This window comes from Otolemur garnettii, unplaced genomic scaffold, assembly GCF_000181295.1.
Source record: "Otolemur garnettii isolate 467f Iridium unplaced genomic scaffold, OtoGar3 scaffold00008, whole genome shotgun sequence".
NCBI classification, from domain to species: Eukaryota; Metazoa; Chordata; class Mammalia; order Primates; family Galagidae; genus Otolemur; species Otolemur garnettii.
In genome coordinates this window covers 31,294,947-31,310,017 of record NW_003852403.1, presented here as the reverse complement: position 1 = coordinate 31,310,017, position 15,071 = coordinate 31,294,947, and the positions used below count along the sequence as shown (strand labels likewise).

General features: G+C 38.0%; 1 protein-coding gene across 2 annotated transcripts in view; it reads left to right on the top strand.

Annotated features, from left to right (window-relative positions):
• PRKG1 (protein kinase, cGMP-dependent, type I) overlaps positions 1 to 15,071 on the top strand; it is a 1,243,017-nt gene that overhangs the window by 1,032,497 nt on the left and 195,449 nt on the right. For both annotated transcript variants that reach the window (XM_012801440.2, XM_012801439.2), the window contains exon 7: positions 2,201 to 2,295. In XM_012801440.2, the coding sequence (XP_012656894.1) occupies positions 2,201 to 2,295 (95 nt within the window). The remainder of the gene's footprint in view (positions 1 to 2,200; positions 2,296 to 15,071) is intronic.

The window sequence follows — 15,071 nt, the reverse complement described above, 5'->3', positions numbered from 1 at the left end:
CTTTATTTTAAATCAGAATTCCTATTGAAGATTCTACATCTGTAAAAGCCTCATCAGCATGCAAATTAGTGTCTCTAGGATACAGCTTCGTGGTAAGTAGCAGTGTTAAAAACTGAATTTCCACGGTTTTGAAACACTGTATGGAGGAGTAATCAAACGGATCAGTAGAGAATAATAATTGAATTTCCTCCACCTTGCACAGAACTTCTTTATACTTATAAAAATTCTAGTCTTTGACATCCAATATCTAGATTCAGAAACCTGAAGCATGATATTTTTAAACTGTGTTTTAAGTGTCTGGCATTGTCTCAAGAAATTAGTTTTTCTACTTCATTACATTTTCCAAGTAGGTGACTTTTAACTGTTTAACCTTTGTGGATGACACACAGAAAGTATTATGAATATTAGTAGAGCTTGAGGGAGAAGTGAATTAACACAAAAGTACAACTTAACTGCAATTATGTTTCCCTTTATGCAACAACAAAAAAATATTATTACCTGCCTTCTGTGGATTATCCCCTAAGTCACAAGTCCCGTGTTTGCTGGGATGTCTTGCTAAGAATGACACATCCTGTTAAACAATTTCCAGCAATTTATTGAGTGATTATTTGAAATTGTAGAGCATGCCAAAGGAATGGCTCTTTTCTTTGAAGAGTGTAATATTTGTTAAGGTACCAACAAAGAAGACATGTAGGTAATTTGTATGGCTTTTGAAAAAGAAATCTATTGAATAAAGCATGTGGATGATGAGGGTTGTAGTTAGTTAGAAACCTGCAGGAAGGCTTCATGTAAATGTGATATGCCTTTGAATGATAGCGAGATTCTTTTTATTTTATTCTATTTATTTATTTATTGAGACAGAGTTTCACTATGTTGTGCTCAGTAGAGTGCTGTAGCGTCATAGTTCACAGCAACCTCAAACTCTTGGGTTCAAGTTATTCTCTTGCCTCAGCCTCCCAAATAGCTGGGATTACCGGCGCCCACCACAACACCTGGCTATTTTTTTGTTGCAGTTGTCATTGTTTGTTAGCTGGCCTGGATGGGTTCAAAAGTGCCAACTTTGGTGTATGTGGCTGGTGCCCGAACCACCGTGCTACGGGCGCTGAGCCAGCTGTATTCTTTTTAGGGAAAGGGATAATTATGGACTAGAGAAGAAAGGATGTGCTTGTGCAGGTGTGTAAAAGGATGTTACTGCAGCAAAAAAAAAAAAAAAAAATTGGAACAATGTCAATGCCAATTTACATGGATATAATTAAATATATTTATATAATGGAATAAGACTCTAATACATTAAAATAAATGAACTAGATTTACATAAAAATATCATGGAATAAATAGTTAAAACAAGGTAAGCTGTAGAATAATACATACGATTTTTGTTGATTTTTTAAAAAAATATTTTATTTATTTATTTATTTTTGAGACAGAGTCTCACTTTGTTGTTCCAGGCTATAGTGCCATGGCATCATAGCTCACAGCAATTTCAAACTCCTGGGCTCAAGTGATCCTCAGCCCACCCAGTAGCTGGGACTATAGGCACTGCCACCATAGCTGGCTATTTTTAGAGAAGGAGGGTCTCATTCTTGCTCAGGGTGGTCTCTAACCCCTGAGCTCAAGCAATCCACCTGCTTCTGTCTCCTAGAGTACTAGGATTACAGACATAGCCGTTACACCCAGCCTATGTTGTTTATTTTAAAAACACATGTATTTAGAAACATAAAAAATCTTGACAGAATGCTTACTAAATTCATTATAGTGGTTGCGTTATAGAAGGTAGGAAAAGGGAAATGAAGATAAGGACTGGGTGAAATCAACTTTCCTAATTTTATTATCTTTTTTTTTTATTAAATCATAGTTGTGTACATTGATGCCATCGTGGGGTACAGTGTGGTGTTTTCATATACAATTTGAAATATTTTCGTAAAATTGGTTAACATCGCTATTATGTCATTTTCTTAGTTAATTTTTATTATTTCTTGGGTACAACTTGAAAGGATGACAACATATTGGAGTAATTTTTCGTGGTTACCATAATAATTTGTACTATTCTTTAGTCCCTCTAGTAGTCATGTAAACTCTTTTCTTTCATAAAAGTAATTTATAAAAGGAAACAAGAAATGAGATTATCCTTAATGATTAGTATTCATTTGATCATTCCAGGTATGAGGAATTGATTTAAACTTTCTTTGTTTCTTTGTAGGTAAATGTCACTCGTGAAGACTCACCAAGTGAAGACCCCATCTTTCTTAGAACTTTAGGAAAAGGAGACTGGTTTGGGGAGAAAGCCTTGCAGGGGTAAGTAGATCACATGTCACAGTTCTTGTTTGAGTACCACAGAAATTCTTATCTTAAAATTGGAGTTCTTTGCCAAACATGCTTTTTATTTTATACTTCTCCTCGTATCTGATACAGACCCTTGATGATCATGTTTATTTATTTTGAGCTGGGCTGGTGGTCTAGTTAGATAGCCTGTGAACCAATTACTACTTTTAAATAAATCATTGTTAAATTAATTGGAAAAAAAATCAGCTTTGTTTTCCTTAACCACAATCTCTATGATGGCTTCAAAAGAGAGGGAAAAGTCTCCGGTAAGCTACTTTGTACAACAGTTTTACTGCGAATTGCAGGAAGGTGGTTGTTTGAGAATTTTAAAAACCCTGAACCTGAGTGTACAAACCAGAAGGCAGTGAAACCTTTCCAAGGTTTGACTTTGGGTGGTTGTAGTCGTTGCTGTAACAGTGCTGGAAACAGGGGAGGAGAAGTAGGGGAAGTCATGGGTATCTGGATTCACTATGGGTGGGCTCTACAGGCTGCTCTAGCTGAGTGCTTGTTCTTTAATGCTGTTCTTTTACGCTAATACTCATGTAAACTAAGCCCTTAAAGAACCAACCACAGGGGATTTCTAGCTAAATATTATGAAAGAAAAACTGAATTGACCTTGTATGTTTTACAGAATGCATGGCAAACATATATGGGTGTTCTACTCTTGTTTTCCAATACACAATACATTTCAATTGTCAGTAAATATAGATGCGGCTTTTCAAAGTTCAGTGCTGTAAATATACATGCACCTTGAATAAGAGTAACTTCTTAACATTTCTTTTTGAACCAAAGTTCAATAGTGACTACTTGGGAGAAACAGCAGGAGAACATAATTTACTCCAAAAATATGGAAATGCTAGTTTAGTTTCCATTTCAAACTGTGCCTTCATTTTTATTTTATTTTTATTTTAAGTTTTTAGAGACAGAGTCTCACTTTATCACCCTCGGTAAAGTGCTGTGGCATCACAGCTTACAGCAACCTCCAACTTCTGGGCTTAGGTGATTCTCTCGCCTCAGCCTCCCAAGTGGCTGGGGCTACAGGTGCCCACCATAATGCCCAGCTATTTTTTGTTGCAGTTTGGCAGGGGTCAGGTTTGCCCGCCACCCTCAGTATATGGGGCTGGCACCTTACCCACTGAGCCACAGGTGCTACCCTATGCCTTCATTTTAAAAAATAAAATTATAAGCATTTTGTATAAAAATACTTTGAAGAAATAATTTAGGAAGTTTTAATTTTAAAAAAATAAAATGGTGGCAGGTTTATTTTCCTTCTTGTTATTTCACAGTTGTAGAAAGTAAACAAAGGTATTTTGATACCTCATGTTACTCAAATCATATTACCTTATGAAAATTCAAAACTACATACACTCCACTGTCCTTTTTTCTTTTACTGAGTTCACTTGGTCCTTATGATGAACATGTACTTGCCATTAGATTTTTTTTTTCAATATCCAAGTTAGAAGAGCTAGCATATCTGGTATAAGGTCCACAAAAGAATACCGGAAACATTATAAACCTGCTATAAAATGCACAAATGTATCATTTGTACCATAATCTTTCTTTCCTTTGCTTAATAAATATGTAGAGGATCCTATAGAATGATGTCTCCTGATTTTATTGGTGCAAGATGAAATGCCTCTGTGGAAAACACTGTCATTTCCACCAGAGCCATAGAAGCAGAAACATTCACCATCATTTTGAATTGAGGTCACAAGTGGAATGCCAGAAAATAAAGACATAATTTAGAATCAACAGATTTTCTTTTATAGTTTATTGTCACTGAATTTGATGCCAAAGATAATGCTTTTATGGTGGATATACCTTTTTAGGATATGTCCAAAGAAGTGATCTTGAGAATGTAGTTATTGGAAAAGTAGCCAATTTTGCTCTTTTTTTTTTTTAGAGACAGAGTCTCACTTTGTCACCCTCAGTAAGGTGCTATACCATCACAGCTCACAGCAACCTTCAGCTTTTGGGCTTAGGTTATTCTCCTGCCTCAGCCTCCTGAGTAGCTGGGACTACAGGTGGTCTCCAGAGTGCCTAGCTATTTTTTTGTTGCATTTTGGCTGGGGCCGGTTTTAAACCCACCACCCTCAGTATTTGGGGCCGGCGCCCTGCCAATTTTGCTCTTATAAAAAATTTTAAAATAATGGCCCTTCCATTAGATTGAATCCCTTCTAGAATATGATTATTCTTGTGAACAGTCTGATTCTAAGACATTTCTTTTGCACATGTTCAGACCTCTTCTCTGGCCATCTCCCATAGCCTGCAAAATAATCATCTCACCTCTTCTCTTTATCCAACCCTCCCAGTTCCATTTACATCCACTCCCACCTCTTTCTCATGTGCTTCATTCATTCACTCTCTCTTTTTTTTTTTCCACCACTGAACCTGGTTTTTAAATGTTCTTTAAATGTTTGCTACTTACTTCACAGAGTGGTCTTCCTTTTTCCCTTCATTTGACTTCCCTTCTCAGCCACAGATTATTTCATATTTATATATTCATGGGGAATATATGGAATTTTGCTGCATTAAAATATGGCAATGTCAGACCCAATTTTATATTTTGACCACCCCTTCCTTCTTTATATTCCTCATCCTTCAAGACCCTGTAAAGTATTAGCATTCCTTAGAATTTTTTCTTGCATTTCCTAAAATTCACAAGTATTTTCCCCTCAATTCTATTACATACATCTTGGCAAGCACCTTCAGATCTATGGCTGTATATAACCTCATTGAAAAGAGGTCCCAAATGTTTATATTCTTATTTGAGCCCAGCACCTGGCACCTATCAGGTATTCCACATATGTGTTGAGTGAATACATAAGTGAATAAATGAATAAGCAAATAAACTTCTCTAAGGATGCTCAATCTTGCAATCCCTTCAGGCATCGAACAGCTTCACTTCTTGAATTTTCCATGTGGTGCATAAGGGGTTATGAGCTCACTTGACCAGTGAGTGCAGCCTAGTAAAGTAAATGAGTAAAATTAAGTAGATAAAGCAAGTAGTAAGCTAGAAAGCCTTTGTAATGAGCCAGCAATTACTGTGCTCCAGCAAAGAATTATTAAACTTCTTACTCTGCAAGAGTGTGACCTTGTATTTTTTTTAATGTGGTAGCATAATTTTTTTTAATGCAAAGAAAGTAACATTTCCCATTGTCAGATAGAAGTATGTCTATTATAGAATACTTTGATCAGTTAACTTCTTCTTATTTTTTCCAAAGCCTCAAAAAAAATAGGCAACTAATATTTATAAGTAAAAGTAAAAGATAATTTCAAAAAAAAGATCATGCCAAATCTTATAGACAATAGAAAAAGAAATACTTCAAAATCATTCTACTTAATCTGGATACACCTGATATTAAAATTGGAGAAAATATATTATTATAAAAGGGAAATTGCAAACATATTTCGCTTATAAATGAGGATGCAATATGATAAACAACCTATTAACATGTTGAATTAAAAATTAATGTTTAACTTTTGACTTTGGTCAAAATTAAATACAATTTATATGAGAATTAGTCACTATTTTCTTTTTTTTTCTTTTTTTGAATACATAATCATTTACTACTTATTTGTTACAGAATACACAAGACAAAATACAAATAGCAAACAAAATTTTTTTCCTTGTTATGTTTTTACCAAAGTCTAAAAAAAAGATGACTAATATGTATAAATAAAAGTAAAAAATAATTTCTAAAAAAAAATACCACAGATCACACCAAGTCTTATAGACAATAGAAACAGACATCCTTTAAAATCATTCTACTTAGTCTGGATACCCATGATAGTAAAATTAGGAAAAACATATTATTATAAAGGGGAAATTACAGACATATTTCACTGACAAATAAGGATGCAATATGATAAACAACATATTGACATGTTGGATTAAAAATTGATGTTTAAGTAATATATGTTAATCAAAATTAAATCCAGTTTGTGTGAGAATTAGACATTATTATTTATATATATATATATTTTTTGACCACACCCCCTCGCTCCTTCTCAGTCTGATCTCCCCTTCCCCCATGCCCCACCATGTCATTAATTGTCATTAATTGTCATTAATTGTCTTCATATCAAAGTTGAATACATAGGATTCTTACTTCTCCATTCCTGTGATGCTTCACTAAGAACAATGTGTTCCACCTCCATCCAGGTTATTACAAATGCTGTAAAATCTTCATTTTTTTTTGATAGCTGAATAATGCTCCATAGTGTACATATACCACAGCTTACCAATCCATTCCTGTGTTGAAGGACATTTAGGCTGTTTCCACATTTTAGTGACTGTAAATTGGGCTGCGATAAACAGCCTAGTACAAGTGTCTTTATAGTAAAAGTTCTTTTTTTTCTTCTGGATAGATGCCCAATAGTGGGATTGCCAGATCAAATGGGAGGTCTAGGTTGAGTTCTTTAAGGTTTCTCCATACTTCCTTCCAAAAAGGTTGTATTAGTTTGCATTCCCACCAGCAGTGCAAGAGTGACCTCCCTCGTATTTTTAAGAAAGCAGGAAATTAGATTAAGTTTTATATATATATATATACACACACACATCTATGTATGTATACATATATATGTATATATATGACTTGAAGATGGCTGAACAGAGGCATTAGCTGACAGATCATCTCAGAAAGAAGGAAAAGTTTTACATGAAAATGAAACAAGAAAGCAAACAACCATAGATCAGGTGTAATTCTGAGGGAAAAGTACCAGAAACTACCAGAGATTCCACATAGAGAAGTTGTGGAGCAGGATATCAGCAGAAATGCACTCTCAAGAGGCTAGGAGGCCAGCCCAAAGCATAGCTGCAGTGATTTCTTTCTCTCTCCCTCGCATCTCTGGCAGTTAGCAGGCTCCTGAGCTTCTGGACAGCCTCTCTCCCCTCACAAGCTGTTCCTACCCCCAAAGCTGTTGCTGCTGATGAACTGAGAGCTTCTTGAGGACAGAGCAGGGGCTGCCAGCCCTCCTGCGATCCTTCCCATCATCACAGACCTGAGCCAAGACAGCAGGTCCCGTCCCACCAGGTGCCCTTGTCCTCCCCAGGGAACTTCAGCCCCTCAGTTTTTGTCTCACTTGTTCCCACACAAATATTGCCCAGTGACATCCCAGACTGTGGGAGCCATAGGGGGCCAGTGAGTCCCGGGGGATCTGTGTGACCCCAGAGCTGGACATTCTAGGTGGGCTGCCTTCCAGAGGAAGAGACAGAGACAACCAGAGGGCTAGTTTTGCTCTATTTAGACTCTTTTTGTCCCTTTCCCCTCCCCTGCCTGCAGCTACTGACAGACACGATTGAACCAGGGCTCTAGGAGAGTGGCTGCTTCCCCTTTGTTTGTGTGTCCAACACACCGAGGCTTCCATGGAGAGTGGGGCTCAAATCTTTCCTCCTATAGACCTGCTAAGGACTAACAGGTACTCAGACTATGAACTCCTTGCTTACCGGACCTTCGTGGTCCTGCTCGCCCAGCTGCTACATCAGAACAGGGCATGGAACCTGCTTGAGCACATATAGGCTACTTGGGATTGGCATACTTCTCCCTGGCACAGTCCGAGATTGATCTTCAGGGACTTGGGGACGGGCCTGCAAGAGAGATCCCTTATTGCCAGGACTCAGTCATGCTGGTTGTGGGCATAGAGGGGAGATTTGCAAACTAATCTCAAGATGCAAGGGAGCCCACATGGGCAGAACTGGAAAGAGAGTGCATTGTGGGTTCCAGCTTCAGTGTACTTGTGGGGTACCCTTCCCTCCACAGGAAAGCTGTGCTCTCAGCCCTAGACACGGAAAGTGCCAGTTTGCAGTGTTATCATGGGGGAGCTCTGCTAGTTTGAGCTCCTGCCTGCTGGCAAATGCCAAGGGAGACCAAGGAGCAGGGGAGGGGCTAGTAGAACCTGCCCCTGACAGGCAGATTATGAGTCTCGGATTGCCACTTTCTTACAGACTTTCTGGCTGGGTGGGACCACATTAGGAACCCCCTGGAAGCCTTCCCCAGAAGCCTGGGAGCTGATCTTTGACCCCTGCCAAGATAGCTAAAATACCAGGTTGTGTGGATGTGAGGGCAGGATAACTCAAGTCAGCCCTACCCAGACGCACTCCCCCACCTGCCTCTGCAGCAGTGGAGAATAAGGACTCACCTGGAAGTTCCAGGGCCCTGCCCAGTGCTTCTCCTGAGGAATAGAGCCAGTCATGGGTCTCCAAAACAACAATGCAGCTTATCCCTTCTGTAACACACCACCTACTGACAGGGAGGTTAATTTGCACAGCCCTTTAAAACATTTACTGACTCAGTCATATAGGGTGTGGTTAATTCTTAGCTACAAGCACTACCTACTGTCTCAGAGGTTAAATGGGGTGGGCCAGCATAATTCACACTATTAAGGAGACCACAGCACCCGGGAAAGAGAAAGGATTTCAAAGACCTCCATCCTCCCTCATGAACAAGACACACACACACGCACAGAGCTTACCATTGCTATAACCTACATTCTACTAGCAACTGAGAAAACTATTGCACTAAGGATATCTATAGCCAAGGCATCCACTCAGAACCCAGACGGCCATCAAAGTACACACAAACAAAGCCAAAGATTCTTGTTCAACACATGCTATAGATACGTTCTTATGAATGAGGAAAAAAAAATAAAGCCTAGTCTAAACCAAAGAAAATCCAAAAATAAGAAGCAACATCTACTCCAGATGAGATGAAATCAGAACAAAAACTTTGGAAGTATAAAAAAAATTAGAGTGAAAGGATACCAGTTCTCTAACAGTGGAGACCAAAATTAAAATGTTGAAATGGCAGATAAAGAATTCCAAATACAGGGTGGCGCCCGTAGCTCAGTGGGTAGGGTGCCAGCCACATACACCAGGGCTGGCAGGTTCGAACCCAGCCCCGGCCAGCTAAAACAACAATGACAACTGCAATAATAACAACAAAATAGCCAGGCACTGTGGCAGGTGCCTGTAGTTTCAGGTACTTGGGAGGCTGAGGCAAGAGAATCGCTTAAGTCCAAGAGTTTGAGGTTGCTGTGAGCTGTGACACCATAGCACTCTACCCAGGGTAAAAGCTTGAGATTCTGTCTTTAAAAAAAGAAAGAAAGAAAGAATTCCAAATACAGACTGTAACTCAACTAATGAGTGGATTAACAAAATGTGGTAGAGGTATACCCTGGAATACTATTCAACCATAAAAATAATTAATTAATGCCTTTTACAACACTTTTGATGGAACCTGAGACCATCATCCTAAGTGAAGTATCTATGAATGGAAAAACAAGTACCATGTTTACTTGCTACTAAATTGGAACTAACTGAGGAGCACATATCTGCACAGAGGGAAGTCAACCTCAGTGGAAATCAAGCAGGGGAGACTGGGAAGAGGGGAGGGTGAAAACCTGCCTAAGGGTACAGTGAACACCAGCTGGGTGATGGGTAATAATTTAAAGCACAGACTCAAGCATTACAAAAGTGACCCATGTAAGCCAAAACATGTGTACCTGGGTGATATTTTTTAAATTAAAAAGTACAAAAAATTAAATTTAAAAATATAAATGAATAAAATAAAAATATGAAAGGTGATTTTATGACTTGATTACTAAAAATATCCTGTAAGCCAACAAATCATTTCTGCTGCCTGTGTGGCCTATGGCTGCCATATTTTTTTATTTCTATCAATCAGATATGCCTCTTTAAGGCTCTGTACCTAGGTTAAATGAGGAAGCCTATTAAGTTAATTCATCTTGATCACTTCTTGTCTTGATTTTTTTTTTTACATTTTAATGTTTTGATGTCTTATGTCTGTGACTCATTTTCACTCTGTTATCTATGTTCTTTTTTGATGTTTTCTTTCAATTTCAATGTGTCACAGAAGAAATTCCAACCTGATTTCAAATTGATTTACTTCACTTGTGTCTCTCTATATAACTTAGAAATTGATATAACTTCAGTTTATAAAATCTTTTGGGCAACTGTGTATATCCTTTGTGTAATAGCTAGGCTTGTTTGCAAACTATGTAATTTTTTTATACTTGGAATAAAAATTTTAAAGTCAATGTTCTCTCTGTATACAGCATTTTAGATTGTGGTTTCTCAGAAAATATGTACATATTGGGAATTTTTATTTTATTCTCCCAAGGTTGTTCATCAAATCATTAAAATATTGATAAATTGGTGATTAATGAAATGAATACAGCCTTGATAATTCTTTTTAAGTTTGAGAGTGCCTAAGTGCTAGTACTGTTTAGTCACACAGTAGAAAAGGGAATAATATTGCTGGAATGAGAGCTTTTAGACCCTGACTCCAGAACCCGGTCTCCTACCCACTATACAGCCCTGCTCTAGAAATAACAACTTTATTTCCTTCTTGGCTGGAGGCAGTAGAGGTACAACTCTAGCCCTCCTATAATCTATATTATTAACATCCATTAGCCAATAACATCTCCTTTCTAGAAAAATTATAGTCACTTATTCTTTAACTTTGATTGGTTGGCATAAAGCAGTATTATTTGGTTCCATCATCTTTTTATTGTTATGAGAGTGGTTTGTTCATAACAGAGAAAGGGCAAAATGCTTTCCTTCTCACAGAAGTTCTCTCTCTATACTCCCTATATGAAGTTGTGCTTAAGAGAAATTGCTTCATATTTAATACAGTAACTCGTAAGTCAATTCATTTACATTTTGTTTATCATAGCTTCAATGTCCCTATTTGACTTAAAACCATATAGAACATCAGATGATGGCAAAACCAAACATCCACTTTACACATTCAGTAGTGACAAATATTTAAGACCAAGCTGAACCCCAGAGAGAGGGAATTGAGCTCTCACTCACCACCTCCCCAGCTTTCCCTATGTCTGAGTGTTTGGCATATGGTTAACAGTTCCAGTTCAGAAATCAGATTGCTTGGGTTAGCATCCACTCTGTTATTAACTAATTATTAGACTTTGAGAATACTTCCCTTTTTATGAAATGGAGATTATAAGTGTACCAACTTTTTTTTTTCTTGCAGTTTTTGGCCGGGGCTGGGTTTGAACCCACCACCTCTGGCATGTGGGGCCAGTGCCCTACTCCTTTGAGCCACAGGCACCACCCTAAGTGTACCAACTTTTCAGGTTCTTATGAGGATTAATCAAAGGGGTGCTTGTTAAGCATCTCAGTGTGTGTCTAGAATTTAGTTTAGTGCCCTCAGAAGTTAGCTGTTAAAATGCTACCATAATCACCTGCGTTCATCTTCATCATCATCATCATCATCATCTCCATTCCCAAGAGTGTTCTGCTATTTCTTGACTAAGCTTTAGAGCACTTATAATTGATACAACATATGATTTTGAGTCAACCACTCACTGGTTATATAACTTCGAGTAAGTCTGTTAGCCTCTCTGCATCCCCTCCTTTCTCAATCTGTAAACTAAGCCAATTGCTCTATTAATAGATGATCTCTAAGTTTCCTTAGGTCATAGCCTCAGATTCTTTGAGACTTGGTCTTTTTACAACTGGAACAGATTCCTGAATATCAAATGAAGCTCCGAGGATCCCTGTTAGGATCCTCCAGGACATATTCCAGCTATTGCCTCTCATTATAGAACACCTCCGCCACAGGCCAGGCCCTGTCTATATTAATGCAAAAACGAATAAGCCAACATTAGTCAGTTTAACAGACTTTGGTGTTAGAATTCTTTGTCTCTATAGTTCATGATGGCCAGCTTACAATCAAAAGAAGAGATGTTTGAATTTCCCTGGCTTCTTCTCCATAGACTGTGATCTGATCTTGGAAAAGATAATTAACATTTCTGAACCTGCTTCTTGGATTTTTTTTCACATATAAATATTTTCCTTTATTTTTAAAATCTAGCATAGAAAATAATATTAAAAATACTGGATATGAAATTTTAATATTGTGCCCTATTTGAATTTGATTATTATTCATTTATTTAATTAGAAATGAACATTACAGATAGAATCCCAACCTTTTTGTATCCACCCCTTGCATTGCCCTTCTTCCTAATATCACCATTCTGAAGATGATTATATGCATCCTCATTGCTCTTTGTCTATACTTTATCATATATACATATTCATAAACATAGGTAAGCTTGTTTTATTTGTGTTTAAAATTTTACACATGTGAAAAGTTATTACATTTCATTCTGGATCATCATACCATTTTTATTTTTTTCTACTGTCATATTGTACTGTATCATTCCTTGGTTTAAAAGTTTTATCTTCTTACTCAACCATAACTCCTGGAAGTGATCAAAAAATACAATAATATAAAATCAATGTCCACAAGCCAGTAGCTTTTATAGACACCAATAGCAGCCAGGATGAGAGGCTAATTAAGGATACAATCCCTTTCACAGTAGCTTCAAAGAAAATGAAATACCTAGGAATATACCTAACAAAAGAGGTGAAAGAATTCTATAAAGAAAATTATAAAATCCTAAGAAAAGAAATAGCAAAAGATATTAACAAATGGAAGAACATACCATGCTCATGGCTGGGAAGAATCAACATTGTTAAAATGTCTATATTTTCCAAAGCAATCTACTGATTCAATGTCATCCCTATTAAAATACCAATATCATACTTTCAAGATTTAGAAAAGATAATTCTTCCTTTTGTATGGAACCAGAAAAAACTCTGTATAGCTAAGGCAATTCTTTTTTTTTTTTTTTTTTTGAGACAGACTCTCATTATGTCACCCTCAGTAGAGTGCTGTGGCATCATAGCTCACAGCACCCTCAAACTCTTGGGCTTAAGCAATGCTCTTACCTCAGCCTCCCAAGTAGCTGGGGCTACATGTGCCCACCACAAAGCCTGGATATTTTTTTTGCAGTCCTCATTATTGTTTTAACTGACCTGGGCTGAGTTTGAACCTACTGCCCTTGGTGTATGTGGCTGGTGCGCCACATGGGCTACGGGCACCAAGCCAGCTAAGGCAATTATTAGCAATAAAAACAAACCCAGGGGCATAAGCATACCAGACTTTAAGCTGCACTACAAGGCCATAATGATCAAAACATCTCAGTACTGGCACAAAAATAGACATATAGACGTATGGAATCGAATAGAAAACTATCAGATGAAACTAACATCTTACAGCCACCTGATCTTTGATAAACCAAACAAGAACATACACTGGAGAAAAGAATCCCTATTCAATAAATGGTGCTAGGAGAACTGGATGTCCACATGTAAAAGACTAAAACTAGACCCGCACCTTTCTTTTTTTTTTTTTTTTTTTTTTCTTTGAGACAGAGCCTCAAGCTGTCCCCCTGGGCAGAGTGTCGTGGCATTACAGCTCACAGCAACCTCCAACTCCTGGGCTCAAGCGAGTCTCCTGCCTCAGCCTCCCAAGTAGCTGGGACCACAGGCGCCCGCCACAACGCCCGGCTATTTTTTTGGTTGCAGCCATCATTGTTGTTTGGTGGGTCCGGGCTGGGGATTCGAACCCGCCACCTTAGGTGTACGTGGCTGGCGCCTTAGCTGGTTGAGCTATAGGCGCCGAGCCGACCCGCACCTTTCTCCACTCACAAAAATTGATTCGAGATGGATAAAAGTTCTAAATCTAAAGTATGAAACAATAAAAATCCTCAAAGAAAGTGTGGGGAAAATACTTGAAGTCATCAGCCTGGGGAAAGACTTTATGAAGAAGACTTCCAGCCTGACGCCTGTATCTCGGTGTTTAGGGCCCTGGCCACATACACTGGGGCTGGTGGGTTCGAAACCAGCCCAGGCCTGCTGATCAACAACAACAATAAAATAACTGGGCATTGTGGCAGGCACCTGCAGTCCTAGCTACTTGGGAGGCTGAGGCAAGAGAATCACTTGAGCCCAAGAGTTTGAGGTTGCTGTGAGCTGTGATGCCACAGCCTCCACTGAGGGTGACATAATGAGACTCTGTCTCAAAAAAAGAAAGACTTTCGTGGCAATTGTAACAATAACAAAAATAAACAAATGGGACTTAATTAAACTGAATATCTTCTGTACAGCTAAGGAGACAACAGCCAAAGCAAATAGACAACCTACACAATGGGAAAGAATATTTGCATACTATGAATCAGACAAAAATTAGATAAGTAGGATCTACAGAGAACTCAAATTAATCAACATAAAAAGAGCCAACAATACTTTCTATCACTGGGCAAGAGAAATGAGTAGAACCTTCTCTAAAAAGATAGACAAATGGCTAACAAACATGAAAAAATGCTCATCATCTCTAATTATCAGAGAAACGCAAATCAAAACCACGCTGAGCTATTACCTAACCCCAGTGGGAATGGTCCACATCACAAAATCTTAAAACTGCAGATGCTGGTGTGGACATAGAGAGACGGGAACACTTCTACATTGCTGGTGGGACTGCAAACTAATACAACCTTTTTGGAAGGAAGTTTGGTGAATCAAACTAGACCTCCCATTTGACCCTGCAATTTCATTACTGGGCATCTACCCAGAAGAAAATAAATCCTTTTACTATAAGGACATTTGCACTAGACTATTTATTGAAGCTCAATTTACAATCCCCAAAATGTGGTACCAGCCTAAATGCCCACCAACCCAGGAATAGATTAACAAGCTGTGCTTATGTATACTATGGAATACTATTCAGCTGTTAAAAAAGATGGCTAAGATGGCTATAAACATCTTTTATATTAAACTGGATGGAAGTGAAACACATTCTTAGTAAAGCATAACAAGAATAGAGAAGCAAGAATCCTATGTACTCAATTCTGATATAAAG